A 25,230-nucleotide genomic window follows, 5' to 3' on the forward strand; every position below is an offset into this window, starting at 1 on the left:
CGTTGGCGAAGGCCTCACGGGCTTCCTGAATTGTGAAGCCATCCAGACCATGCATCTGGTGTTGATTGCGCTGCTGCGTTCTTTTTCATCGTTCAACAGTCTCACGAAGTTGAAGGTTTTCATGCTCTAAGAGAACCGCCCGATTCAAGGCTATCTCTGCTCCCTTAAAGATGTATGATAACGCTGTTTGCATGGGTGAAGCCAGGGAATCTGCTTGTTGAAGTAACTGAGAGATTGTAGACTCATGTTCCTTGAATCGCTCCAAATTTAAACGCGTTTTAGTAATAGTTGAAGTAGTTCCTTGGCTGCTTCGCCGGCTCTCCTCTCTGTAGAAGATGAGATTATCCAGAACCTTTGTCGGGTGAAAAGGAACAATTCCGGAGGCTTTGAAAGCACTCTGGATATTGGCCTTCTTTAAGGCTTGGACGTGGGCTTCTAAATCGATATCAAGAAAGTCAACTTTATCGATATGATGATATCCTGTTCGTATAAGCCTTTCAATGAATTGCTGTAGGCCCTTTTAAATGGTGAAAAGCAGGCTATATCCAACGGTTGACAGAGATGACTCAGATGAGAGGAATTAGCGGGCATGCAGATCGATATAATATCATATTGACGACATATATCATCAAATTGAGGTGTTAAATGGGAGTCATGTCCGTCAAGGAGTAAGAGGCTATATTGGCCTGTTCTCCGGTCCTTTATATAAGGAGTAAAGTGTTCCTTGAGCCAGTGTTCACCGATTTTTAATAAATCTGCATCTCTGATAGAGTCTACCGCTATTCAATGAAATAGCAAGAGTGGACGCCTTGGATGGAAGCAGGTGGAGGTCAAGCAGCAATTCTACCCACACTAATAATCTAGAGGATCTGGTTATGCAGATCCAAAGAAAATAGTGAGATATATAGTGCAAATGTTCATTTATCTCTAATACGTACGACCATAGGGTGTGGAGAACAGGGCTTCCCGTCCGCTCAGCCGTACTTAAACCACACGCCGGCAGGTTAGTAGTTGGGTGGGTGACCACCAGCGAATCCCTGCTGTTGTACGTTTTTGTTTTGACTTATTTTTATGCTTTAGAGACAAAACTAAGCCCGGCTTGCTTTCTGTCTCTCTGTTTTGAAATATGCCGTTGATCAGTTAATCCTCGATCGTCAGCACTAGGAGAACATTGATTTGACTTGACGTCAGATATCGAACCATGAGGATTTACCCGAAGTTCACCCGCACGTCTTTGCAATTGAAAACATCCAAAAAGGGAAACCCCACGGTTTGAGATGAAGATGGGCAATGAGGATTACCGAGAGACGATATTTTGTTTCTTGCTGTTCCCAGCAATAGTATACCTACTGGGTAATAGTGAAGGGAGCAGTGTCTGTTCGACTATAAAATGGTAGCCTAACACCAGAAATATCCCTCCTTGATTGTAGACAAGTCCACAGTCTCTCAGCAAATAAGGGAGTGAAGAATCACGATGTCTACAGCTCTGGGCTACTTGCAAGCAATTGCTGCGTTGACAAACGTAGCAGGAGCGGCATGGAATCACAATGACTACCTGCATAGTCTACTGCCAATGAGATTCCCAATCATGAGTGACTTCTGACACCATTATATGCATTGACTCTGATCGCAACATACAGCCAACGCGACGGGACTAAAGTGGGAGCACGCATTTGACAAAGCCACATCTTTCGTATCCCAGCTCACCCTCGAAGAGAAAGTTGGCTTAGTCTCCGGCACCGAAGGCCCCTGCGTGGGCAACATCATACCCATCCCGCGTTTGAACTTCACCGGATTGTGCATCCAGAATGGACCAATGGCACTTGAGCAAGGAACCTATGTCTCGGTCTTCCCTGCTGGTGTGACGATCGCTGCGACATGGGACAAGCGCATTGCTTACGAGCGAGGAAATCAGCATGCGGCGGAGTTCCGCGCTAAGAGGTCTCAGATTATCCTGGGACCAGTTGCCGGTCCACTCGGTCGTTCAGCTTTGGGTGGACGAAACTGGGAGGGATTCTCGCCGGATCCATTCTTGATGGGAGAGCTATTCACTGAAACCATCGTGGGAACCCAGGATGGTGGTGTTCAAGCCTGCGCAAAACATTACATCGGCAATGAACAGGAGACTCAAAGGCAGCCGTCTCAGAGCGAAAATGGGAAGACAATCGAGAGCATCTCGTCTAACATTGATGATACAACTCTCCATGAGCTCTATCTTTGGCCTTTCCAGCAAGCAGTCAAGGCCGGAGTGGCGACAGTGAGTATGCCCCAATCAAGACTAGAAATCAAAGTGGCAAATTCTGACTCTCAACGGTATCCTCAAAGGTGAACTTGGCTTCCAGGGCTACGTGATGTTCGACTGGGGTGCCACTGACACCGGACCGAAGGCCATAAACTCAGGAGAAGATATGGATATGCCAGGAACCTCCAGTTTTGGACCCGTTTACTGGGGTCCAAACCTCACAGAGGCCATAAAGAACGGATCAGTTTCAACCGGCCGCTTGGACGATATGTGCCATCGGGTCTTGACACCTTACTTCTACTTAAATCAAGACCAGGGATTTCCGGGTGTTGACCCGAGCTCGAAGGATATCAACGCCCTTCTTTTTGATGGCCGTAAGTGAGCTCCCTCCACAGATGAAAATCACTAACAACTTACAGCCGAGACGTACGAGAACTACAACTATACGTTTCCTCATACCGCAAACGTTGATGTTCGCGGCAATCACGGAGACTTCATTCGCAAAGCTGCAGCGGAGGGCACTGTGCTTTTGAAAAATGTCAACTACACTCTACCACTGCAATCACCGAAGCAGATCGCTGTTTATGATAATGATGCGGGTGAATTCACCAACGGAATGTCCTTCTTCTACTTTGACGGGGTCAGCAATTACGAGTACGGCGTGCTTCCAGCGGGTGAAGGCTCAGGTTCCGGCCTGTTCAGCTACGTTGTCAGCCCCTTGGAAGCTATCAAGCAGCGTGCCAATTTCAAGAAAACTCTAGTTCAATATCTGTTGAACAACACTGCCATTATTGAAGATAACAGTCCGAGGTACGTACATCTCTCAACCTAGAAAGATACACACTAACAATAACCATAGTATGAATGCTCTCCTCCCTTCACCACCAGACATCTGCCTAGTCTTTTTGAAGAGTTGGGCTACTGAAGGTAAAGACCGCACTACGCTGCTCCATGACTGGCTTGGAGCTGAAGTTGTAGAGAAAGTTGCATCCAAATGTGCCAACACTGTGGTAGTCTCTCACACGGGTGGAATAAACGTGATGCCATGGGCAAACCATCCCAATGTCACGGCAATTCTGGTCGCACATCTCCCAGGTCAAGAGGCCGGTAACAGTATTGTCGACGTGCTCTGGGGTGACGTGAACCCATCCGGTCACTTACCTTATACCATCGCTAAGAAAGAATCGGACTACTCTTATGCGCCTATTGTCAACTCAACGTCTCTCACAAACGCGGAAGATCCGACGGCCTGGCAGGATGATTTCAAAGGTGGAGATCTAATTGATTACCGTAGGTTCCATGATTATAAAACGCCATTTCTTGGATTCAAGGGAGAGAAGAAAACGACTAACAAAAATTCCAGGACACTTCGACTTTCACAACAAATCTGTCCTTTACGAGTTCGGCTTCGGTCTCTCCTATACCACATTCTCCCTGGCAAGAAACATGACCATTACGCTTATTTTTTTAAGATAAATTATCCGCTGAGTCTCTATCCGCAAAGACTCTGCCCGGAGGAAATCCCCATTTATGGGACAACCTGTACAGAATCTCCACCACCGTGAAGAACGCCGGTCACACAGCAGGCGCCACGGTGCCGCAGCTCTATTTGAACCTACCCAAGTTGCCTTCGACGAACTCCCAAATTCAGGCAAAGAAGGTACTTCGTGGATTTTACAAGCTCCACCTCAAAACTGGCGAGTCTAAAACGGTCACGTTCGATTTAACAAGAAGGGACATCAGTCGATGGGATGTCGTGAAGCAGAAGTGGGTCATTCCGGAGGGCAAGGTCCAGGCATGGGTGGGATTCTCGAGTCGCGATCTTCGTGCGGGCGGTTCATTCACGCAAATCCCTTGGTTTATTGCATCGAACGCTGAATAAGTGAGAGTGCTTAGTTGAGGGTTGAATATTATTGCTTGGAGGCCAGTGGGCTTAAGTCGCGTGGGATGTGTGAATGCCTGAGGCACCCTGCCAAGCATTCGCGTTTATATGCAACACTGGGTTCTTCTACAACCATCTTCATCATCTCAATAGCTCTCCTGCACTAAGTACATAAAAACTAATTTGCTCTTTCTCACTGAGAGACTTGTGCGCCATGGGTAGACATAGTTTTGAAGTGTGAATTTATTTCGGGTATACAGCTGGCCGTTCCTTCCCAGTATATATCTTTAGATCAGAGCTATTATTGACTGATCTATATCTATGGTCTTTACAGAATAACATCATCCCTTGAAAGTAAAATCAGTTCAAACCCCTAGTTTCGAAGTTTCCTCTGCTGCTCAGCCCAGTCCAGTGCACTTTTCTTAACGCTCTCTTCCCCAACCTCCCCAAAGATGTCGACGCCAAGCCTGGCTGGGAAATTCAGGCGTTGATGTCTCTCCAAGGACTGAACAGCCTGAAACGCATCCTCGGGAAGGATAAAGTCTATGGTGATGACTCTTAGCTATTTGATATACCCGGTCTCATGGTCATTAACCTACCTTCAAAGTTACTTTGGATTCTCTCCGGGGTGACCGATTTTGGAAGAACCACCGTTCCTCGCTGTACGGCCCAGCTGACAAGGACCTGCGCAGGGGTTTTGCCTAGAGACTTGGCGGTTTCAATCACACGAGGATCATCGACAGCTCTGGTATATTATTAAATTATTGACGACTTTTCTTGCGGTTACAGGTACTTACCGAGGGATGTTGTAAATGTTATTGCCGAGGGGAGAGTATCCTGTCACGACAATGCCCTGGTGCATGTTAGATAGAAATAACCCGAAAACTCTAGATCAACCTACCTTCTGCTTTGACCATTCCAACAAGTCCCTTTGCTGGAGGTAGGGATGGGCTTCGATTTGATTCACAGCAGGTTGGATCTTTGCTCTTAGAATGAAATTAGTGTCTTGCGTTGCGCCAAATGATATCGACACAATATACCTACGTCTTGAGTAGTTCTTCGATTTTCTCTTTGGTAAAGTTGCTGACTCCAATCGATCGAACCTTGCCTTTTGCCACGAGTGCCTCCATAGCCGTCCAAGTATCTTGGATCGGAACGTCGATTACGTCGATGAGGCCCGTCTTCTCATCGACCGGCTGAACGGTTGTCAATGAATGATGGAACGCGACTGGCCAATGGATCTGATGTAAATAATCTTGCATTAGTTTATAGAGCTTGTATAACTCCCTTAGACAACACTCACCAGATAAAGATCAAGATAGTCTGTTTGCAAATCGCTCAATGAACGATCCACAGCAGCTTCAACGTTCTCGGGATCGTGATCGGTGTTCCATAGTTTGCTAGTGAGCTATATAACCATCGGTTAGTACAAATTACCCAAGATATTCGAAGATGAATGCCTACAAAGATCTCTTCTCGGGGGACACCGGATGCCTTAAGACCATCACCGACTTCGCGCTCATTACCATAGACCGAGGCAGCGTCGATATGACGATAACCGCCCTTCAGGGCCGCAGCAACAGCTTGCTTAACCTCGTTTGGTTTCGATTGCTGTATGGTCATAGTTAATTCATAGTCCTCTCAATAATAAGATTCCTTCTACTTACCCATGTTCCCAGCCCAACCGCGGGGATTTCATAACCCGTATTTAGCTTGAATGTTCGTCCGAGAGACATAATTATGGATATTGCAATGAGAAAAGTCTCGTATAGCCGAATTTCTCCTTTATTGGCAATTTGAGAATCAATTGACCTCAGAAAGTAGACGACGAGCCTTCGCGGTTAAGTAAAGAGTAGTTTTTTTTTTTTTTTTTTTTTGAAAGCGGTCGGACGAATAACAGATGAAAAAAGCTCCCCCACTTCTAGCGGCACATCAAGAGCGTCAATGAGGGGTAAAGTACCATCATCGGATCGTCTGAGCTCATTCTCTCACTTTGAATGGTCGTGAAGACAATGATGTTGCCCCTTTGGAAGGGAATCGGTGGGTCACTTTGGCAGTGCCGGGGAAAAAGGTCCGCCCATCCGCTTTTCCGATTGGCGGATATACTTATCCGATGTAGTTGCAAATCGCAGCAACTCCGAGTTGCACCGCGGGCTCGATGACGACGATCTATTACCTCTTTGTTTATTCTAACAGTTTCCAGTCATAATGAGGGGTAAATGAGGGACTTTCTCCAACTCATAAAGTGTCATACACACGGGATCAGAGCCATCATTGTTTTCCTGTTCCGAACCTGTTCACCTTGTTATCTCAAAAAATTAAACCCATGGCGCCAATCAAACAAATTGAGTATTTTCGCGTACCGCCAAGATGGCTCTTCGTGAAGATCACGGATGCCAATGGCAATTTTGGATGGGGCGAGGCATCCCTTGAAGGCCATTCGGAAGCGGTAGAAGGTGCTCTCGATGCTTTCATTGAACGGTTCACGGGCATGGATGCAGAGTAAGTACAGAGGTTCCTTACCAGGGAATGGTGCTCAATGCGATCACAGTGAAATCGAGAACATATGGCAGAATGGCTATCGTATGGGATTCTACCGAGGCGGGCCAATTCTGATGAGTGCCTTGTCGGGAATAGATATCGCCCTTTGGGATTTGAAAGGTATGCTCCCTTTTCAAAGCAGGGAGGACCTCAAATGCCTCGAGCATGAATAGCGCTAACATACATTTTTGTAAAGGACGACGACTCGGTCTGCCGGTATACGAGTTTCTAGGCGGCAAAGTACGGGACAAGCTAAAGGTGTACGCATGGATCGGAGGCGACCGACCGGGTGATGTTGAAGCTCAAGCGTATGGAGCCACCAAAGTTCATCGATTGAGACGTGGATAAACTGACATGCCGCCCGATGATCTATTTAGACAAGCGCGGATTTCGCAGGGCTTCAAAGCCATAAAGATGAATGCGACCGAAGATCTCGGCTGGCTCGATTCCCCACACGCCTTGGATGCTTCTGTCGAGCGATTGAAGACTGTGAAGGCCCTGGGGATTGATGCTGGTGTCGACTTTCACGGCAGGGTGCACAAGGCTATGGCACTACAGCTCGCCCACAAATTGACACCGCACGAGCCGTTATTCATCGAAGAGCCATTACTTTCCGAACATCCAGAGTCCATATCGGCTCTGTCGAAACTTGTGCCCATTCCCATTGCTCTCGGCGAGCGACTGCATAGCCGATGGGACATCAAGCCGTTCCTTGAGTCCGCATCCGTGAGCATTTTACAGCCGGATATCTCCCATGTCGGAGGCATCTCTGAGCTTCGTAGAATGGCGACAATGGCAGAAGCATACGATGTGGCATTGGCTCCTCATTGCCCCTTGGGACCCATTGCTCTGGCAGCCAATATTCATGTGGATGCTGTCAGTGCCAACTTTGCGATCCAAGAAATGAGCTTGGGCATTCATTACAACGCGGGCTCGGCGGATATCGAAACGTACATCAAGAACCCGGAGGTGTGGAATGTACAGGATGGACTGATCGACTTGATAACTGGGCCTGGCTTAGGAATTGAAATTGACGAAGATAAGGTTAGGGCAGCTTCGGTGAATGCAGTCGCATGGCGGAGTCCAGCATTCCGGGGTCCGGGAGGAGAATGGCGGGAGTGGTAGATGGATGTTTTTTCCCAACTTATTAGACCAGGATAGAAATCAACGATCAATAGTCAACGGAGTTGTAACGTGTTGCTCGGTAGAGTCGGTTGAGCCGCAGGCCGAGATGAACCTGAGGGCCTCAGGCTGCGGGAGGGGTCGATTAGGCCTAGCCTAAGGCTCTTAGCCTCCCGCTGACGCTCTCCTTTGAGTCCTTTCACTCTCTTTCTCCTCATTTCTCTCTTCCCCACAAATCTCTCCGCAATACACACCGGTCGCTCTTGACCACCTGGCATCCATCTAGGTAGCCACCATTATGAATCTGCCCTGATGGAGTCAAATGATACTCCTTCCAGCAAACGTCGATGCGTCGGCAAGGATCGAGTTCGCGTCACGCGTGCATGCGATACGTGTAAAAAGTACGTCCACCTGGCTCTACCATGTCTAATGTCGAGATCTCTCCAAAATCGTCAAACTAACCCAAATACCGCAGAAAAAAGCTGCGCTGCTCGGGGACCCTTCCTTGTTCGCTATGCCAGCGGTCGGGGCAACAATGTAAATACAATGCCGGCTATACCAGGGGCAAATTGCCACCAATTCCGCTGCTGCATCAAGCTCAGGAGAAAGAAACCGCCCCGACCGAGCGGGTCGAAATGCCACCGAGTTTGACTCCAGAAAAATTGCGTCCTCCACCAGCCATAACCAACATAGAGAGCGAGGGTCGTTTGTTGTTACCAACGGATGAAAATGCAAATGTTACATCGTCTCGCAATTCGCCTGAACCCCATCAAACCGACATGGAAGGTCATTATGTAGGCCCTTCCTCTGGCGTCTCATTTTTGATTCGTGTCCAGAAGAGACTACACCAGAACGTCGCTTTCTCGCCAAACACGACTATCTTCAGCTTTGGTGATGCCCCACTGCCCAAATACGATGCGTCGTTCCTAGTTCTTCCGACAAAAGAAGAAGCCAAGGCTTTGCTGAATCGGTATTTCGACTTTGGATTTCCTACACATCGATTCCTACATCAACAAACGACCGAAGGTTGGCTTGAAGGATTGTATGGTAGCTTACATGACACCCAAAGCGTTGCGCCGGGCGCAAGGGAGGTGAGGGCGTTACTTCTCATGCTATTCTTACAAGCAAAGCAGTACCTGCCCAGGACAGAGACTGCTTTAGGGACTTCAGTAAATAGGTTAGTGCTATTCGAGAAGTTTTCATTATTTGATCCGAATATTCATAAGACCTGCTTTTCTCGAATAGCGCGGTTTATTTCGGTGCCTCAGAGCACCACTTGTCAGCTGAGACAGGACCTGTTCGCCTCACTAGTGTCCAAGCACGCCTGGCGCAGTGTTTTTATCTACTTTCTCAGTCCCGAATCAACCATTGCTGGAGTCTTTTCGGAACCACTGCTCGGCTTGCTATTGCCATCGGCCTGCACCGCAAACGACGCCGGGAACACCCCCTAGGGGTCGATGACTTTGTGGATCAGGAGTGTCGTAAAAGAGTATTTTGGTGCGCGTACAGTTTGGATAATTATCTCAGTGCCGCCTTGGGCCGTCCCCGGATATTTCATGATAATGAAATCGATCAAGAACTACCCGCAATCGCCAACGATTCGCAGATTAGAGCCGACGCCATTCTTCCAGCTACTTCGAACGCCCAGAGCATTATGCTCGCTCCTGTATACCACGCAAAACTGTCCAGAATTATCAGTGGCATACTCCGTGATCTATACGGGATCCAGAAAACCACTTTACAGATGCAAATGTCCGCCGCCGCAAAGTACGGGGCCGAGTTGTCCCAATGGCGAAAGAAACTGTCGGCATTTCTTGACCTCCCAAGTATAGATATGTTGATCACTCTGTATCAACGTCAGTACAATGTGTTGAATCTGGCCTTTTCGCACGCTCAAATACTACTCTACCGGCCCTTTGTTCTCAAGAACTTTGCCGTACTGGCAAGTGCCACGAGCAAAAAGAACGAGCAGCTGCATGGAACCATCAATGAAAATGTTCAGAGCTGTTTGAATGCCGCGATGAAAATCGTAGGGATTGTCCGCGACCTCTGTGAGCATGGTAAAATGTATCATGCATTTTGGGTATGGTTACTCCCTACGCTTATGACCGTGCATGTTTAACATTGTCATAGTTCACCCATTACTATGCATTCTCAGCGATTGTTGTACTATATGTTCATGTTATTCAGAACCGTTCCCAGGCGGTCAACATACAAGGAGATTCTCTATATTTTCAAGCGGGCGAGCAAGCACAAAAAGATTTAGCGACATGCGGATCGACATCATCTTTTGCGCAGCGCTATGTTATGGTCCTTGAGGAGCTTCGAAAGGAGGCACAAGAGTCAATCAGACGAAAGCATCACAGAGGCATGGAGCATTACTCGACAGACCAGCCGCGCCTTGTAGTGACCGAGATCGCGATGGCCGAGACGGGAAGGCAAAGGGATCCTGACGAACAAGTTGAATATCACAATTCAGGTGACAACGGGATAAAGAATGGCGTTCCTCAGATCTCTGGCAGCATGACAGATCCCCAGACTAATGCTTTAGACCCATCAGGGATCCCGTTGGAGTCACAAGGCTGGATGGACGACTTGATGGAGGATACCAGTCCTGCGTCATACATTGCTGATCTAACCAGCTGGGGAGAGTTCGATTCATTGGCCCTTACTGGCTTGGGCGAGCTAGGGTTTTTGTTTCCAACAGAGGGTTCCGCTGATTTTGGAATGTGAATGTCATGTGTTTTGATTACTAGCGATTAATTATGAGGGCGAAGAAATTTGGATGCGGTCTTATACGGTTATCCTCCGCGCTAATTTTACGGGGGAATATGCCGTGGAATTGTATAACTCAAGATCCATAATCACCGGATATTGGGGCTTTCATCGGAATTCGGTTGGCACTTGCTACGGGCGCACGAGGCCTTGCGCGGAGCCCAGGTCTTCCACGAAAAGAAAAGATCAGTCAGCCGAAGGATCACGCCACGAGCGTTGGGCTTGAAAACCTTCAAATCGGATGGAGACAAGCTTATCCGAGGCCAAAGTCGCTTTTCCGATCGACCCCCAGGAAGGAGACCTCCGCCAATGAAGTCGGTAGACAAGAAACACTTTGAAAAAGCCATGCATCACCTCCGCAATTTAGCTAAATTCCTTCGATTTATCAAGGCAAGCCCCAAAAGCTATCTCTTAGATGTTTTAAACATCGCATGTCGAATTTGGAATAACAAACTACAGCCATGCTCACGACATCTCAAATCAACGATGTCTTATTGAATGGGGATATGGTGTCGAAAAGCGATACCGGCAGTCCTAGGCCTCCTCCAACACCTCCGGATGAGAAAGAAGTATGTTTAAATACCATAAACGATGTCTTGTTGGAGCGTGTGCAGACAGTACCAGACAAGCCCCTTGTTGGCTATCCGAAAAGCTCCCATGGGTTGAGTGATTACGTCTTCTACTCCGCCACAGATTTGGATAGGTTCACAACTGGAGCAGTTCAAGTTCTCAAGGCTTCCGGTCTACCCGAAGTAAGTGAAGATCTTCCCTTAAAATGTAATTCATGCTAACTAAGTTCCTAGTTTTCTAATGTCGAAGAGAATAAAGTGGTCGCAATCCTAGGTGTTTCTAACCTCGACTATGTCATTTCACTCCTGGCCCTCTCTCGCCTGGGCTATGCAGTTTTGCTATTGTCAACTCGACTCAGCACAGAGGCGTATACCAACTTACTGGCGAAAACTAAATGCACGGATGTCATTCATTCTGCTGCGACCGAGAAGGCAACTAAGCGCATTCAGGAGGCCGCTTCCATCAGCACGTTCTTAATACCGGAATTTTCGGTCTACTCGCAGTGCACGAGAAAGCCAAATCTACAACTTAACGGCACTCCTGAGATGAGTCAGAAATGGGCTTTCATCATTCACTCATCAGGATCAACCGGTCTCCCCAAACCGATCTTCCAAACACACAAGGCTTGCATTGCCAATTACGCTTCAAGTAGAGGGTTTCGGGCGTTGCTGACCTTACCACTCTACCATAATCATGGACTGTCAACATTCTTTCGAGCTATGTTCAAGGCTAAGCCGATTGCAATTTACAACGCCAATCTGCCCTTAACAGGGAAGAACATTCTTGAAGCGTTGAGAGTGACTCAGCCCGAGAGTTTCCACGGTGTTCCGTACGTTTTGAAACTCTTAAGTGAGGTTGATGGTGGTGTTGAAGAACTGGCCAAATGTGAACAGGTCCTGTTCGGAGGGAGTAGCTGTCCAGATGATCTTGGAGATCTCTTGGTCGAACATGGCGTCAAGCTGATCAGTCATTATGGCGCGTAGGTTTTCCAAGTACATGAACTCTCCTCTGAACTACATTAGGCTAACTTGGTGCGTAGAACCGAGCTAGGCCAGCTCATGACATCGCAGAGACCTGCCGACGACAAAGCCTGGAACTACGTTCGACCTTTGAAAACCGCCGAGCCCTACTTAAGAATGATTGAGCTCGAAGACAGTTCCTACGAATGTGTTGCCCTGGACGGACTGCCCGCCAAAGTCAGTTCGAATTCCGACGACCCACCAAATTCCTTCTACACTCGCGACACTTTCCTCAAGCATCCCACAATTCCGAACGCTTGGAAGTATCTGGGCCGTATCGATGATCGGGTCACCCTGGTCAACGGAGAGAAGGTTCTGCCTGTTCCAATTGAGCATCGTGTGCGACAGAGCAAGTTTGTTAAGGATAATCTTGTTTTCGGCGTGGGCAAACCCTTGCCTGGTCTGTTGGTTGTGCCGAGCGACGAGTGTCAGGAATTGAGCAAGGATGAGATTCTCGAAAAGGTCTGGCCAGATATCGAAGCGGCTAATCAGTCTGCCGAGGCGTTCAGCCAGATCTCCAAAGATATGGTGATTATTCTAGATATTGACTGCACCTACCCAGCTACCGACAAGGGTACCATGATCCGAAATCGCTGTTATCTGGAATTCAATGATGCCATCGAAGCCGTTTACGCGATACTGGAAGATGGCGATGCGAATTCGGGAGAGAATATTGCCTTGGAAACTGCTGAGCTAGAAAGATATCTACTGGACCTCTTTCAAACCGAGCTCGGTTTCAATGAAATCACCCCAGATTCCGACTTCTATGAAGCTGGAGTAGATAGTCTCCAGGCGATCAAGGCAAGGGCTACGATCAAGAGGCGAATTGACATTGGAATAGCAGAACTTGGTCATAACGTGATATTCGATCTTGCCAACATTAAAAAGCTTGCCGCACATCTATATGCTCTTCGGACAGGCGAGGAGCAAGAGGAAGAGGACGAGCTCGAAGTGATGTCTCAGCTTATCGAAAAATATTCCGCGTTCACGCCTCGCGAAACAGAGCAAGAAGTCATTGTAATGCTCCCCAATGCCAACCCAACCGTGTATCCGCTAACCATCTCTGACAGTTACTGACCGGTACTACTGGTTCGCTTGGCACCTACGTTTTATCTAAGTTAATGCAAAAGGACTCGGTCAAGCAAATATACTGCCTCGTGCGAGCTTCCTCTTCCAGTGCTGCTCTAGATCGAGTGCTATCCACTCTATCCGCAAGATCTCTCCCGATGGTCAATGTTTCCAAGATTGTCGCTCTCCCTGCTCAGCTCGGTCGCGAGGACTTGGGTCTGTCTCAGTCTATTATCGATGAGCTCCGCACCTCTCTCACCAAGGTCATTCACGCTGCCTGGGCTGTGAACTTTACGCTTGGCGTGCGCAGCTTCGAGCAACAACACATCAAGGGCGTCCACAACCTAATCAACCTCTGCCTTTCCAGCCAACGATCATCCCCTGCGGAATTCTACTTCTGCTCCTCCATCTCCGCCGCAGCCGGAACGCCTCTGCCCGCCACCATCGCCGAAGGCCCTATCCCCGAGCTCTCACACGCTCAAAACATGGGATACGCACGATCGAAGCTCGTCGCCGAGCGGGTCGTGCAAGCGGCGGCCGAGAAAACCGGTCTCGTGGCCAAGGTCCTCCGGGTAGGGCAGATCGTCGGCGACACAGTTACAGGGAAATGGAACACCACCGAAGCAATCCCCCTGATGCTACAGAGTGCCGTCACCCTGAAAGCCCTGCCAGAGCTAGAGGAAACCCCATCCTGGCTACCGGTCGACTGCGTCGCCGACGCCATCCTTGACCTCACGGGAATCAACCCCAACGCCGAGGCCAGAGCCCTAGTTCATGATCCCAAGGTCATCTACCATGTCCAAAACGCGCGAACCTTCCAGTGGACCCGCGACCTTCTTCCGGCCCTGAAAGCCGCCGGGTTAGAATTCGAAACCCTGCCGAAACGGCAGTGGGTGCAACGGCTGCGCGAGGGGGAGCAGGATCCCAAAAAGAACCCCACCGTGAAACTTCTAGATTTCTTCACGGAAAAGTACGACAATGATAACCCCGGTCGGGCGGGACTGGTTTTTGACATGGAGAAGTCGGAGGCCGCGAGCCCGGCATTGAAGGGCGGGGTGGAGCTGATCGAGAGCGGATTGATTAAGAGGTTTGTGGATGCTTGGAGGGGTGAGTGGTGATTGTACATACTGGATTATATCTATTATGAGTTTATGTGATGCGTCAATTTGATAATCTTTACTTCTCCAGTTCCGACCTAGAGGGAATGAACCGATGAAGTTCTAGTCCGAGTTTTTGACTCCTTTCGGACGTTCAGAGCCGCCGGGAGCCCCTTGAGCACCAGCCACTCGGCAACCAAAAACATTCATAAATTCTGTTGGCATGCTAGACCTAATAAGCTTTCTTAATTTAAGCGATTGAATTGAATAATAGTGTAACTATATATAAACTCTCTCTTATAAGAAGAGTAATTATGTCGAATTTCGATCGTTTGAGCGCGATCAAGTTGAGCTGTCCGCGGGCTGCAGGCAGGCAGATCGCAGAAGCTGTAGGTAGGCTTCTGTAGGGATTCCACCATCTAATCTGTTATATACACTGCTATACAAATTTGGATTAGGTTTACCTGATAGCAACCTTTCTCAGTCTAAAATCATCGCTAGATAATAAGGAATTGCTTATCTAGTAATGTCACCGGGGAGGTTGGGCAGCGGGTAAACTTAACCTAAATTTGTATAGTAGTATATATGACAGGTTGAATAATAGAATCCACGCTGTATTGCTCTTTTTAAACATCTATTATACTGCCGACAGTAGGCGGTTGATTAGGGGGTGAAAGGACTGATTTCTTTTTTATTGCGGAGTGGTGGACTGGTGTTAGTCATAATATTATGCCAGGTACCGTAACTATCTCAATGCTTATTTCCCTTTTCACCCACCATCGTCTTGACCATCTCATTTGAAATTCATTCATATCGTTATATATCGTAGTTTTTCCTCATTGACATTTGTACATCGATCTATCCATACAGTCATACGCAGCTACTTGAATCAAACCCGGAAGAGTATTTCACTTCGCCCAGCCAGACGACAAGGAAAACGAGGAGGCGGCTATGGAGCCCAGCATCCTCCTGGAAGACATCGATCTAGGCGCGGAAGCCGATGGCCACGGTCAACTCTAGGTGATGGCCTGGGTCAGGCCTACCCATCACCATCAATGACGCGCGCAGCAGCAACATCCACATAGCACGGAGCGGAAAGGATTGTACAGCGCCCTAGGCACTAGCGAGCTGCTTAAGTTGTGTTTGACATCTGACTTTTCTGCTGCATTTGTGGGATTATATGGCTTACGGACACGAGACTCTGCTTCCTTCGGCGAAGCGCGTATACCGCGTACATAGCTTAGCCGTTCAATAGATAGTTTTCATCGGGTCATTAGAATTTTGATTAATTGATTAAGATTCCATAGCGGATTGGTCCTTACTTATACGAGGGAATGAGAGAATGTATACTGCGCGAAGCATGAAAATAGTAATTCAATTTGTAACGAATGGAGACGGAAACAATTTCAGAAGGAAAGCGAGTGTGTTCAGACTGCCGTAGAGACCATCAGGGATCAATAAAAATAATCATGTACAGGGAATCGGCCAAGGTCTGGCAGCCCTTGTAGCTGACCGCAACCAGCTGGGTGTAGATTTTGCGCTGCCGACGTTTGCCCCGATGATCGTCCTTTGGCTCATTGAGTGGACCCAATATGAAATCGGCAGACTGATACTCTGGCGGAGGATCCCTATTGCCCTCACCCATTGACGGGTCTGTCCACCGAGCCACCCAAGCTTCCAAACCATCGCCTTCGAGATTCCAAACAGTGGAATTCCGCAAGTCAGGGTTTTTGAAGACCATAAGCGCCCCACAACCGTCTTTAATGTAATCCAAGGAGGTCTTTATATCATCCGAAGTGTAGATACCTGGTCCAAACTCGTTGTCATAATGTGATGAGATCAGGTACGGGATGAAGAAAGCAAGAGATAACTTCAATGCTTTCAAAGTCAACCCCCGGAACAAGAGCTTTCCCGACCCCAAAAGGCCTTCAGCTTGCTGGCAGATCAGCTGCTCCATAGCATCAGCCCCTTTCCTGTTGTTGGTAACCTTCATACACTGGATATTGCCGGAATCTCCCTGCAGACGATTCTGTCTCGTGATTTCCTTGAGGGGAAACATGGCGGGAGTATCACCAACACCTTTTGGGGCTTCATCATAGCCGCCCCGAGTGCGGGAAGGCTGCCAGCCTCTATACCGCCGTGAATTGGAAAAGATTGGGTCTGCATAGGCCTGTTCTAGGACTCGTGGTGAGATCAACCCCTCCTCGTCTAACTGCTCGAGTGGCCACCTCAAGGTGCGCCCGTAAGGGATGATTTCTATACGGTCCTCGACAGTATAGGCAGGACTATCAATTGATTCGACGAGCTCGTCGATCCCGGCCAGCCAGGCAATGCTTCGCAGGGAACCGATCAAAGTCAAGTGATTGGCCTCTCCGTCCTCGTTCAGATGTTGTTTTATGTCTTCCGGGATCTCATCGTAGGGGTATTCTCCTCCCCACCAAACTGGACGAAATCCGTATCTCTCGAGATTTGCAGGGTTGCGATAATAACCGCGTTTGACAACATAATCTCCCCAGTCCAAGTCAGAGTCAGATTCGTCGTCGTCGTCGTCGTCGTCCTCCTCCTCCTCCTTCTGCTTCTCCTCCTCCATCAACACCTCCTCCATCTCCTTTGTCATCTCCTTCACCACCACCACCTCCTCCTCCTCCTCCTTCTCGTGCTTCTCCTCCTCCTTCCGTCTATCGTTCTCGGGGATTGGGGAACGAGATGGCTTTGGCTCCGCCATCTTGGGGCCAGGGGTGGGGGCGGCGTCGGTTAGAGCGGTAGGTTCGGTGGTGATTCGGGCAGTTGAGTCCTGGGATTTTGAGGATGCTAGGATTTTGAAGGGAATTCGCACGACAGGGACCTGGTGGGAGATTCCGTTGCGAATCGTCTTTGGGTTTGGGGGAAGGATAGGTCCGTGCGAGGTGCATGATGGGCTTTTATAGAAGATCGTTCAAGGTGAATTTTTGGATTTCGAAAGCAGAAGATGGAAGCTGATGTGGAATTTTCCACTGGAATGCAGGGAGAGTTCCCATCTCTTAAATTGAAGCAATTCGGCTTCTTGGATGGTACGCTTGTTTGTGGAAAGCATCGCTTAGGGATATCAAACGGTAAACAAGAACCGGGGGAATGGTGGTGGGGAAAGGAGCGAAAGCAAACATCCGAATGTTGTGAGAAGACGGGAACAAAAACAAAACAAAACACAGAAGTCAGTGTGGATGGGGAGTGAATACATTGAGTTGGGTCCAATTCTTATGCAAACGCCCTTCGTAGGTCGTGTTTGGATGTCGATTAAGCAGACCAGAATTACCAACAGATTATTGGAGCGAAGAACGGCCCTTTCCCTATCAATTCCCATAGACAACTACGTAGAGGTCTGGGTCGAAGAACCCGTTCTATCTTTTTGAGCTACCGGTAAATACATTCTCATTTTTTACGATAGTATCTCTTCAAGGAGTTCCCCTTTTATGAACAAAAATAAAAGAAACGAAATGGAAGAAACTAAACGAAAAAGGCAAAAGAAAAAGGGAAAAACTCAGGCGAAATAATCGAACAAAGCAGCAAACTCCTAACAGGTGAGACTATCCAGAAAGCCTCATGCCCAATCCCCAATCTCCACACAGCCTCTATACATAGAACAAAGACAGCCAAATCAGAATCAGATCAGATACCTGAAGCCTCTCTGCACTGTCCTCTGGTTCCCGTCCTGGCCCTGCTCTTCCAGGATATTCACACCCTCTTCCTCGTCCAATCGTTTGTTCAGTCTCACCAGCACAATCCGAAGGATGGTTCCGAAGAATATTGTCATGACGGACATTGCCATGTTATGGATGAAGGCTTTCAAGTAGCGCGGGTTGTCTTCGTCTGTTGAGCGTTAGTATTGTTGATCGTTAATTAGGAAGTGAATTTGTCCGTAGAGAGAGAGAGAGAGAGAGAGAGAGATAGAACAGGCGGTTATGAAAAGGAAGACATCATACCCGGATACAGATATGGAGCGTAAACCTGGCAGACGTTGCTCAGGCAATTTATCAGAGCGAGAGCGGCAGCGCGTTTAGAGGCTGGACGAGGGAGGACTGGATGATATTGGTTTTAGTATACTGACATAGAGAAAATATTGAATTTTGACTGTGAAAACGAGAATGATAAGTGACTCACCATTGGAGATGTATCCCAATGCCACGACGTAACCGGCGTAGATGCCTCCAATCATGAGACACATGGCCCTATAGTTTTGTTAGCGTGCGTATTATACCCTGAGTATGAAAATTTCCCAAGCGAGAGACTATATCCCTAGGATCAAAACCACGGTGAGTAAGACATACACATATCTCGCCGCGAACGACGTCGTCGCGACTGCAAGGATAAATGATACTAGTGCAATGACCGGCGACAGGACGATATGAAAATACCGCTCGCCTGTCTTGTCGGCATGCCAGGCATTCGCCAGCATGACCACGGCGCCGATGAGATAGGGCGGTGTTGTCAAGAGGAGAGTCTCCACGTTTCCTTTTCCGAGGCCTTTCATCACCCTGAATGAGAGATATCAACATCATTTGCGACGCTGGAAAGACATATGATTAAGGGACAGGAGATGCTCACGTCGGGAAGAAATTCGTAACAGTCCCGCAGGAAGTTGATCCGTAAATTGTAGCGAGGAGAAGCCACGATTTGTAGTCACTGGCAAACAATTAGAAGGGCTTATTGCGGAATCCACGGTGGAAGGAAGAACTCACAGGAAAGCAAGTTTCGCTCCATGAAACATCGACTGGTTTTGACTGTCGACCCAGTCGTCTTCGCCGATATCTTCTTCAAGACGCCATGCGGCGAGCTGTCGCTCTTCTTCGTTGAGCCATCGAGTGGTCCGAGGTAGATCCGGAATGATGAAGAACGCCAGAATGGCGATGAAGATCTAACTGGTGTCAGTCACTGTACATGGCAATCATAGATAAACCCCTACCGTGATTACTCCTTCGATGATGTAGAGCCATCTCCAGGCAGACAGCCCTCGGACGCCATTCATATTTCCCGTGATTCCAGCTGAGATCAAGCCGGAAAAGGCACCGGAGATAACCGATCCAGAATACAGCAGGGCGGTTCTCTTGACCAGCTCGTTGCGCGTGTACCATCCCGACAGGAGGTAGAGACATCCTGGCTGGATCATAGGGATATCCGTTTAGCTTAGATCTCTTTGGAAGAAGAGAGATGAGGACTCACAAAATAAGCTGCTTCGACAAATCCAAGAAAAAACCGACACGACAGAAGACCGGCGTAGTTATGTGTGGCCGCCGTCGCGGTCGAGATGGTGCCCCAAACCACCATACAACTGGGCAAATAGATCGACGGCCTCCCCATCTTATTGAGGATCATATTCGAAGGCACTATATCATTATATCAACAATCCCTGCATTACAGAAACCGCACAGATAGAATTTGAACATGTAACGAATGAGTCACATACCCTGCATCAACAAATACCCAATAAACAAGATACTCACGGTCACTTGATACTGATTTCCCTTCAGATTCAAATCCTCCTCAAGACCCGCCAGCCTCGCCGCGGCGATGTTGTTCCGATCCAGATAGTTCATCACGTACATGACAAAAGTCACGATCATGAGCCGTAGGTCGACCTTGCGGACGAGCTTCTTCTCGGCACGTCGTCGCTCCTCGGGCGACAAATCCCGCACATACTGCGGGGCGCGACTGACAGGTTTCACGATATCTTTGGCAGAAGATGTGTACTCTCTTTGCTCGATCTCCGAGCTCTTCGGGTCTGGGTCCGTCATTGTCACAGAAAGGAAGATGAGAGACGGTAGCCAAGACACACGGACGACGATGAGGAAGAGAAGCTCAAGACAAGCTATGCTCCAAGGTCTTAGATCATCTTGGCGGTCGAGACACAAGCCAACTTATAGCAAATCGGCAGACGTGAGATACTACATCAAAGACAGGACGAAATGATGAGCGAATGGAGGATTTGCGGGGTTGATGAGGTGACGGAAAAGTATCCGTTATCGTGCAGATCGTTACAACTGCAGAGATGGATTGTTATTGATATGCAGATCTAGAGGCACTAACTCTGTTGGGTATATTTACTCTGTGTCTACCTAGTAAATGTATCTAAAGTTTAGGTTCTCCTTGTCCGTCAAATCGCCGAATGCCGACGCGTCCACGTCTTGCTCGTGAAGCTCTCTCTCAAGAACATTGACACCATCAATTCCCTGCAGTTTGTCTCGTTCCTTGTTTTCTCTTGCCAGTAGGAACCGTAACACGAATACAACCACGATCTCCAGCAGATGCGAGACAATCATGCTCCAGATTCCCAGAATGTAGGTCGGAGATTGCTCCGACTTGTAGAAGAACGGACCGGCGATGTTCCCCACACAATAACCCAAAAACAGACAAGCACTGTTGATAACCTTTTTTGTATGGCCTGCTGTGTTCGCCGTCTGTAGGGAAAGAAGGAGGACGAAGGAGGCGTTGATGGGCGCCGTCAAGTAATAGCAGATCAGTCGACCGGCGCGGTTATCTTGCGGAACATAGCGGAGGCCAAATGCTCCAGCGACGTTGGGCAGGAGGAAGGCGACGAGCAGGAGACATCGGTTGTTGGGTGGAAGGATCCGGTTGAGGTATATACAGAGGAGGATGGAGATGGCGATAATGGCTCCGTACGGGATCTGCATGAGCGTGGTGCCCACTAAACGAGTCAGAATGGCCTCATATTTCCCAAAAGCGCAGTCAGGAGCTAGTACTCACACGTCGAAAACCCAAAACCCTTGATGATAATTGTTCCGAAGTTCGAAATCCCACCATTGACCAGGCTCTGCATCAGCGAGATCAAGAACTGCAGATAGAGCTTGTAGTCCATGAACGCCTCCAGGACCTGATAACCCTTGAAGTTCTTGTTCTCCACACCCGTCTGGTCCTCTCGAAGCCGTTCCACCACTGTCCTCTTCTCTGCCAGCGAGAACCCCTTCGCCGAAACCGGCGAGTCGGGAAGAAAGACGTACATGACGATCCCCCAGGCACAGCACAGCGCCCCGATGATCAAGAACTCGTACTTCCAGCTCGGCAAGGCCCCCTTGATCTGTCCGATGCCATAGCCCAGCAGACCTCCTAGAGCCACCCCAAACCCATTTGCCGTGTACCATAACCCAATTTTCAGCGGTTGCTCTTTGCGCGTATACCACATGCTCGTGATAAGAAGGAAAGCCGGATCCGCACACGCCTCGGCCGCACCACTCAGGGCACGCAGGACAGCCAACTGGATGAAATTGCGGGCCGCCGCTTGCGCCATCAACAGAGCGCCCCAGGCAAAGATATTCGCACCCAGATATCGGGCCACGGGGAATCGCTGCAGCGCTAAATTGGTCGGGATCGCCCAGACTAAGAACCCAAAATAGAAGACAGACGAGAGCCAGCTATACTGAGTGCCGTGGAGGTTCAGATCCTCCTGGATGCCGAAGATGGCGGCATAGGACAGGGTGGTCTTATCGATGTAGAAAAACGCATAGGCGACACTGATATAGGGCAGAATGACCCAGTCGATCTTCCGATCTAATTTCTTCGCTTCCTGCGTGCTCAACGGCTCGTAGGGCTGGCTGGGGTCAGAAAAGAGAGCCAACGCCGTGTCACCGCCACCCTGCGAGACAATGAATTTGGGCGGCGGCGGAGGACTGGCGACTTGTTCGAGATGGACGCATTCATTGTCATTCTTTGGCTCGGCCATTTCTCGAGGCAAAAATCAAGAAGAACGCTGGGAGTCAAAAGCAAGCAGTGCCGAGAGGGGGCTCAGAAAGATTGACCAGTCTCTATGCCCCCCAAGATATATACTCCTGCCAAGCATTGGGGGTGAAATCCTGTCGGCGCTTTACCCCGGATTGAACTCCATACCCCAGACTATCCCTTAGCGTCGGATATCTGCCTCGGAAACGGCTCTGGTTATCCGGCACAGGGATTAGATGAGGGTTGATGCTCCTCACCGACGTCGAAATTCGGAGGTTCAGGATGATGACACGGGATCGATCCAACGATCTATCTCGAATGAATGATTATCGACAGAAGCTGGAGGGGCAGGCGAGGTGTAGGTCGTTTGACACCTGCAGTGTCTCAGATGCCTGGCTGCCTCGGCGGTGCCTCAGGCACTCCCGCTAAGCTAACCAGAAAATATGTTCATTACGGCGGAGACAGACCGAGATAATTCCTCCATTATAGACATTTCTTTTATAACTTTTCCAGGTGCCAAAGGCCCAATATTCCTCATAGCTATTGGGAAACCATTTGATCTCTCCATCCGATACATCAATAGTTTATAGGTGCTTATTCTGATAGTTATCGAAAGAATTCATAAGATTTCTATTAACATGCGATCGGTTCTAGAGCTCTGCAGAGCCCGACCACGAGCCCTATGAAAGGCCCAGGGCCTGTCTAGTTAGAGCCCGGGTGTTACCTCCTGAGCCAGGGAGCTTCCCGGAACGGAGGAACGTTCTGGTTAGTTAGTATAGGATAGAGGGACCCTCCGGTAGGCATCCAGGAACCTTCCTGGATGCTCTGCAGGCATTCCTGCCTGAGGCGAAGCCTCGGGCAGTATATAGAGGCTCTAGATCCTCCCTCCTAGATAGCCTTTCTTCCCCATGGGAAAATTCTTTGACTACGAGTCAGAAACAAACTTGTCTTATACTAAGCTCCTTTGTAGACCGTCACATCGCCAAGGGTCCATCTATGCATAATTTTAGGATATAATCTGCTTATTCATCAAAATAAATGACTGTTAACTAGTTAGTTAATATTTACACCTGTCATAGTTATGATAGCTTGTATTACTGTCAAACTACAATCTTCTTGAAATTCTTTGATACTATACTGTATTTGAACTTCTCGAGCTTTAAATACTCAGCCTTCATAAAATATAAGACAAAAATGTTGATGATATGAAGTTTTGTAACTATCAGTCAACTTGTTACAATTTACATTTGAAGATAAGTCTCTATCATCCTCTCGATGCGTATCAACAACTACCAGGCTATACTGCCTCTGATTTGCCACATCTCAAGAATCAATCAAGTCCGTGGCTGAGGTAGGGTATGATTATTGAGATATTAATCTTAATTAATTTAGTTAAGGCTGAAAGTGAGACTTATCATTTTAGTACTGTAATCTATACTCTACTTTTCTGAAGGCCTGACCTGCTTGTCTGTATACGACTGGAAATGATCTATTGAGTTGTGAGAAAACTTTCCCCCAAGAGGTTCAAAAGGTGCGGATGGGCTGTAGACGGGCTACAGACGGGCTGTACGCGGGCAGATAGGCCCTTGACGGGCTTTATGCAGGCTGTATGCAAAACCCCTCTTTATAAACGAATCAAAGCTAATCAATATGAGAGCTTGTACAATCTGTTGACTCTCTTTTGTTTGATCTAGTCAGCAAATTTCTCTCAATTTATAGAGTCAGTCAATCAGTCTCTCTCTTTACAAGAATTTTAAGTACTGCTTTCTTCCACATTAATCTTTCTACATTCCTTTTTTTAGTCGAGCACTCTATTATGCCTTAAATGTCTGGCATTTCTTCCTCATCTTTTCATAATGGGGAAGAGTTGGATGGCCTTTATTTTAATGATGTTCCACTACTAATGACGGAAATATCATTTAGCCAGCAATCCACTTGCTCAATTCCTGACCTCGAGTTCGCGCGACCACTTGTAATTCCTTCTTGCCTCCAACGTGTTGGCCCTGATCAAAATAAGAGCTGGATTCTTTATTCTGACATGAACAAGAATGAGTTCATCGAGTGGTAGCTACAGACAGAATTTTGCAGTAAAGATAGTGATAAGAAAAAGATGAATTGGGCTGGCAGTGGTACACACTCAGATGTTTTGAATCACTTTAATCCTGTAGCCCATTTCTCTTCTGGGCAGCCAAAGGTTCTTTGTCGGAGATGTGGAAAGCTCCTCAATCGCCCATTTTATACACTAAATGGGATCAAGTCCATGAATAGACATTAAAAGTCAGAAAACTTTCGAAGAAACGCGAATTCGGTTTCTAAACAAACAAGCCTTAGACAGGTAATGCGAGATCAGGTAAGTGAACTTGTCTTTTACTAATATTAAATGATACACCAGCTAAGCTTGATTCTATCTACATAGGCCCATAGCCAGGCAATCACGGAGCCCTTTAGTAAAGAACGCTGGAAACGAGAAATTGTCACTACAATTGCTGTTTTACGACTTCCTTTCCAAATTATCGAGCATCCCCAGTTTCAAAAGCTGATCCGGCTAGCTGCACAGGGATCTCAATCATCTATTGAATTTCCCGCAGCAACAACAGTACAGCGTCGGCTTCAGAATCGGACTGAAAGAGTGGGCGAGTGACGAGAGAAGATATTTTTTAGTCGTGCCGTTGATCAGGCAGAATTGGGCGGTTTGGCCGCTTTCGCCGATCCCTTTGTGAATAGGTGGTAGCTCTAAGAGGCCAGCTAGGTCTTCTATCCTGGATGCTGTTACTAGAAGGCCCTCTAGCTTGACCAGAAAGCTGATCTTGGTGTCGCCGGAGGTGATGGTGGCCCCGGTAGCAGAAGCATGAGGAAATAGGTCTGCGTGCCGAGGGAGGTAGGAGGAGGGTTGGAAGAAACCTTCAAATCGCTTGATGCTCAAGTCGTATGCGTCGTTGTTCGGGTGGCCTTTGGCCTGATCGGCCATGTATGCCAAACCGGCCAGGTTCTCGAGTTCATCCAGAAGCTCCATGTTGAAAACGGGTTTTTAGAGTGGGCGACGAGTGGGCGACGAGTGGGCGAAGACTGAAGATTGATGGCTGAGGAACTGGTCTCTAGGAGTGACTCATATAAGAAAGAAAGTATATAGTTAATCATAACGGGTCAATTGGGGCTACCTTACATCTTTCGGAAGCTTACTTCAGTGTGAGGTCATTGGCACAGGCA

General features: G+C 48.2%; 6 protein-coding genes across 6 annotated transcripts, besides 6 other annotated features; 2 read left to right on the forward strand and 4 right to left on the reverse strand.

Moving 5' to 3' along the window:
• Positions 1-946: 946 nt before the first annotated feature.
• Positions 947-1,003: a sequence feature (Protein overlapping with rRNA (KD926_002944, KAI9035723.1) was converted to a misc_feature.).
• Positions 1,004-1,640: 637 nt separating this feature from the next.
• Positions 1,641-2,261: a sequence feature (Protein overlapping with rRNA (KD926_002944, KAI9035723.1) was converted to a misc_feature.).
• Positions 2,262-2,325: 64 nt separating this feature from the next.
• Positions 2,326-2,616: a sequence feature (Protein overlapping with rRNA (KD926_002944, KAI9035723.1) was converted to a misc_feature.).
• Positions 2,617-2,661: 45 nt separating this feature from the next.
• Positions 2,662-3,052: a sequence feature (Protein overlapping with rRNA (KD926_002944, KAI9035723.1) was converted to a misc_feature.).
• Positions 3,053-3,101: 49 nt separating this feature from the next.
• Positions 3,102-3,532: a sequence feature (Protein overlapping with rRNA (KD926_002944, KAI9035723.1) was converted to a misc_feature.).
• Positions 3,533-3,714: 182 nt separating this feature from the next.
• Positions 3,715-4,124: a sequence feature (Protein overlapping with rRNA (KD926_002944, KAI9035723.1) was converted to a misc_feature.).
• A 373-nt stretch (positions 4,125-4,497) lies between these two features.
• Positions 4,498-5,860, reverse strand: KD926_002945 (aldo/keto reductase family protein; the record flags this gene model as incomplete). The annotated part of the gene is made up of 8 exons (XM_053094522.1): positions 4,498-4,667; positions 4,724-4,869; positions 4,922-4,977; positions 5,039-5,108; positions 5,169-5,365; positions 5,428-5,532; positions 5,589-5,735; positions 5,792-5,860. 8 exons carry the CDS (start codon positions 5,858-5,860, stop codon positions 4,498-4,500), a joined length of 960 nt encoding a protein of 319 aa, XP_052950705.1.
• A 590-nt stretch (positions 5,861-6,450) lies between these two features.
• On the forward strand, positions 6,451-10,520 carry KD926_002946 (uncharacterized protein; the record flags this gene model as incomplete). The annotated part of the gene is made up of 7 exons (XM_053094523.1): positions 6,451-6,626; positions 6,676-6,785; positions 6,862-6,973; positions 7,043-7,783; positions 8,263-8,964; positions 9,033-9,870; positions 9,921-10,520. The coding sequence occupies 7 exons, from the start codon at positions 6,451-6,453 to the stop codon at positions 10,518-10,520; spliced, it is 3,279 nt and encodes a 1,092-aa protein (XP_052950706.1).
• A 503-nt stretch (positions 10,521-11,023) lies between these two features.
• On the forward strand, positions 11,024-15,336 carry KD926_002947 (NRPS-like enzyme; the record flags this gene model as incomplete). The annotated part of the gene is made up of 5 exons (XM_053094525.1): positions 11,024-11,314; positions 11,366-12,111; positions 12,172-13,168; positions 13,222-14,326; positions 15,242-15,336. The coding sequence occupies 5 exons, from the start codon at positions 11,024-11,026 to the stop codon at positions 15,334-15,336; spliced, it is 3,234 nt and encodes a 1,077-aa protein (XP_052950707.1).
• A 427-nt stretch (positions 15,337-15,763) lies between these two features.
• On the reverse strand, positions 15,764-20,084 carry KD926_002948 (MFS general substrate transporter; the record flags this gene model as incomplete). Its single annotated transcript, XM_053094526.1, has 10 exons — positions 15,764-17,234; positions 17,970-18,162; positions 18,276-18,371; positions 18,454-18,521; positions 18,621-18,827; positions 18,898-18,975; positions 19,032-19,207; positions 19,256-19,450; positions 19,513-19,676; positions 19,757-20,084. The coding sequence occupies 10 exons, from the start codon at positions 20,082-20,084 to the stop codon at positions 15,764-15,766; spliced, it is 2,976 nt and encodes a 991-aa protein (XP_052950708.1).
• A 321-nt stretch (positions 20,085-20,405) lies between these two features.
• KD926_002949 (MFS general substrate transporter) lies at positions 20,406-22,027 on the reverse strand (the record flags this gene model as incomplete). Its single annotated transcript, XM_053094527.1, has 2 exons — positions 20,406-20,995; positions 21,055-22,027. The coding sequence occupies 2 exons, from the start codon at positions 22,025-22,027 to the stop codon at positions 20,406-20,408; spliced, it is 1,563 nt and encodes a 520-aa protein (XP_052950709.1).
• Positions 22,028-24,589: 2,562 nt separating this feature from the next.
• KD926_002950 (uncharacterized protein) lies at positions 24,590-25,036 on the reverse strand (the record flags this gene model as incomplete). The annotated part of the gene is made up of 1 exon (XM_053094528.1): positions 24,590-25,036. One exon carries the CDS (start codon positions 25,034-25,036, stop codon positions 24,590-24,592), a length of 447 nt encoding a protein of 148 aa, XP_052950710.1.
• Between the last annotated feature and the right edge of the window lie 194 nt (positions 25,037-25,230).

The sequence above is a fragment of the Aspergillus affinis genome, assembly GCF_023601865.1.
Source record: "Aspergillus affinis strain CMG 70 chromosome Unknown NODE_167_length_61688_cov_86_527763, whole genome shotgun sequence".
Taxonomy (NCBI): domain Eukaryota; kingdom Fungi; phylum Ascomycota; class Eurotiomycetes; order Eurotiales; family Aspergillaceae; genus Aspergillus; species Aspergillus affinis.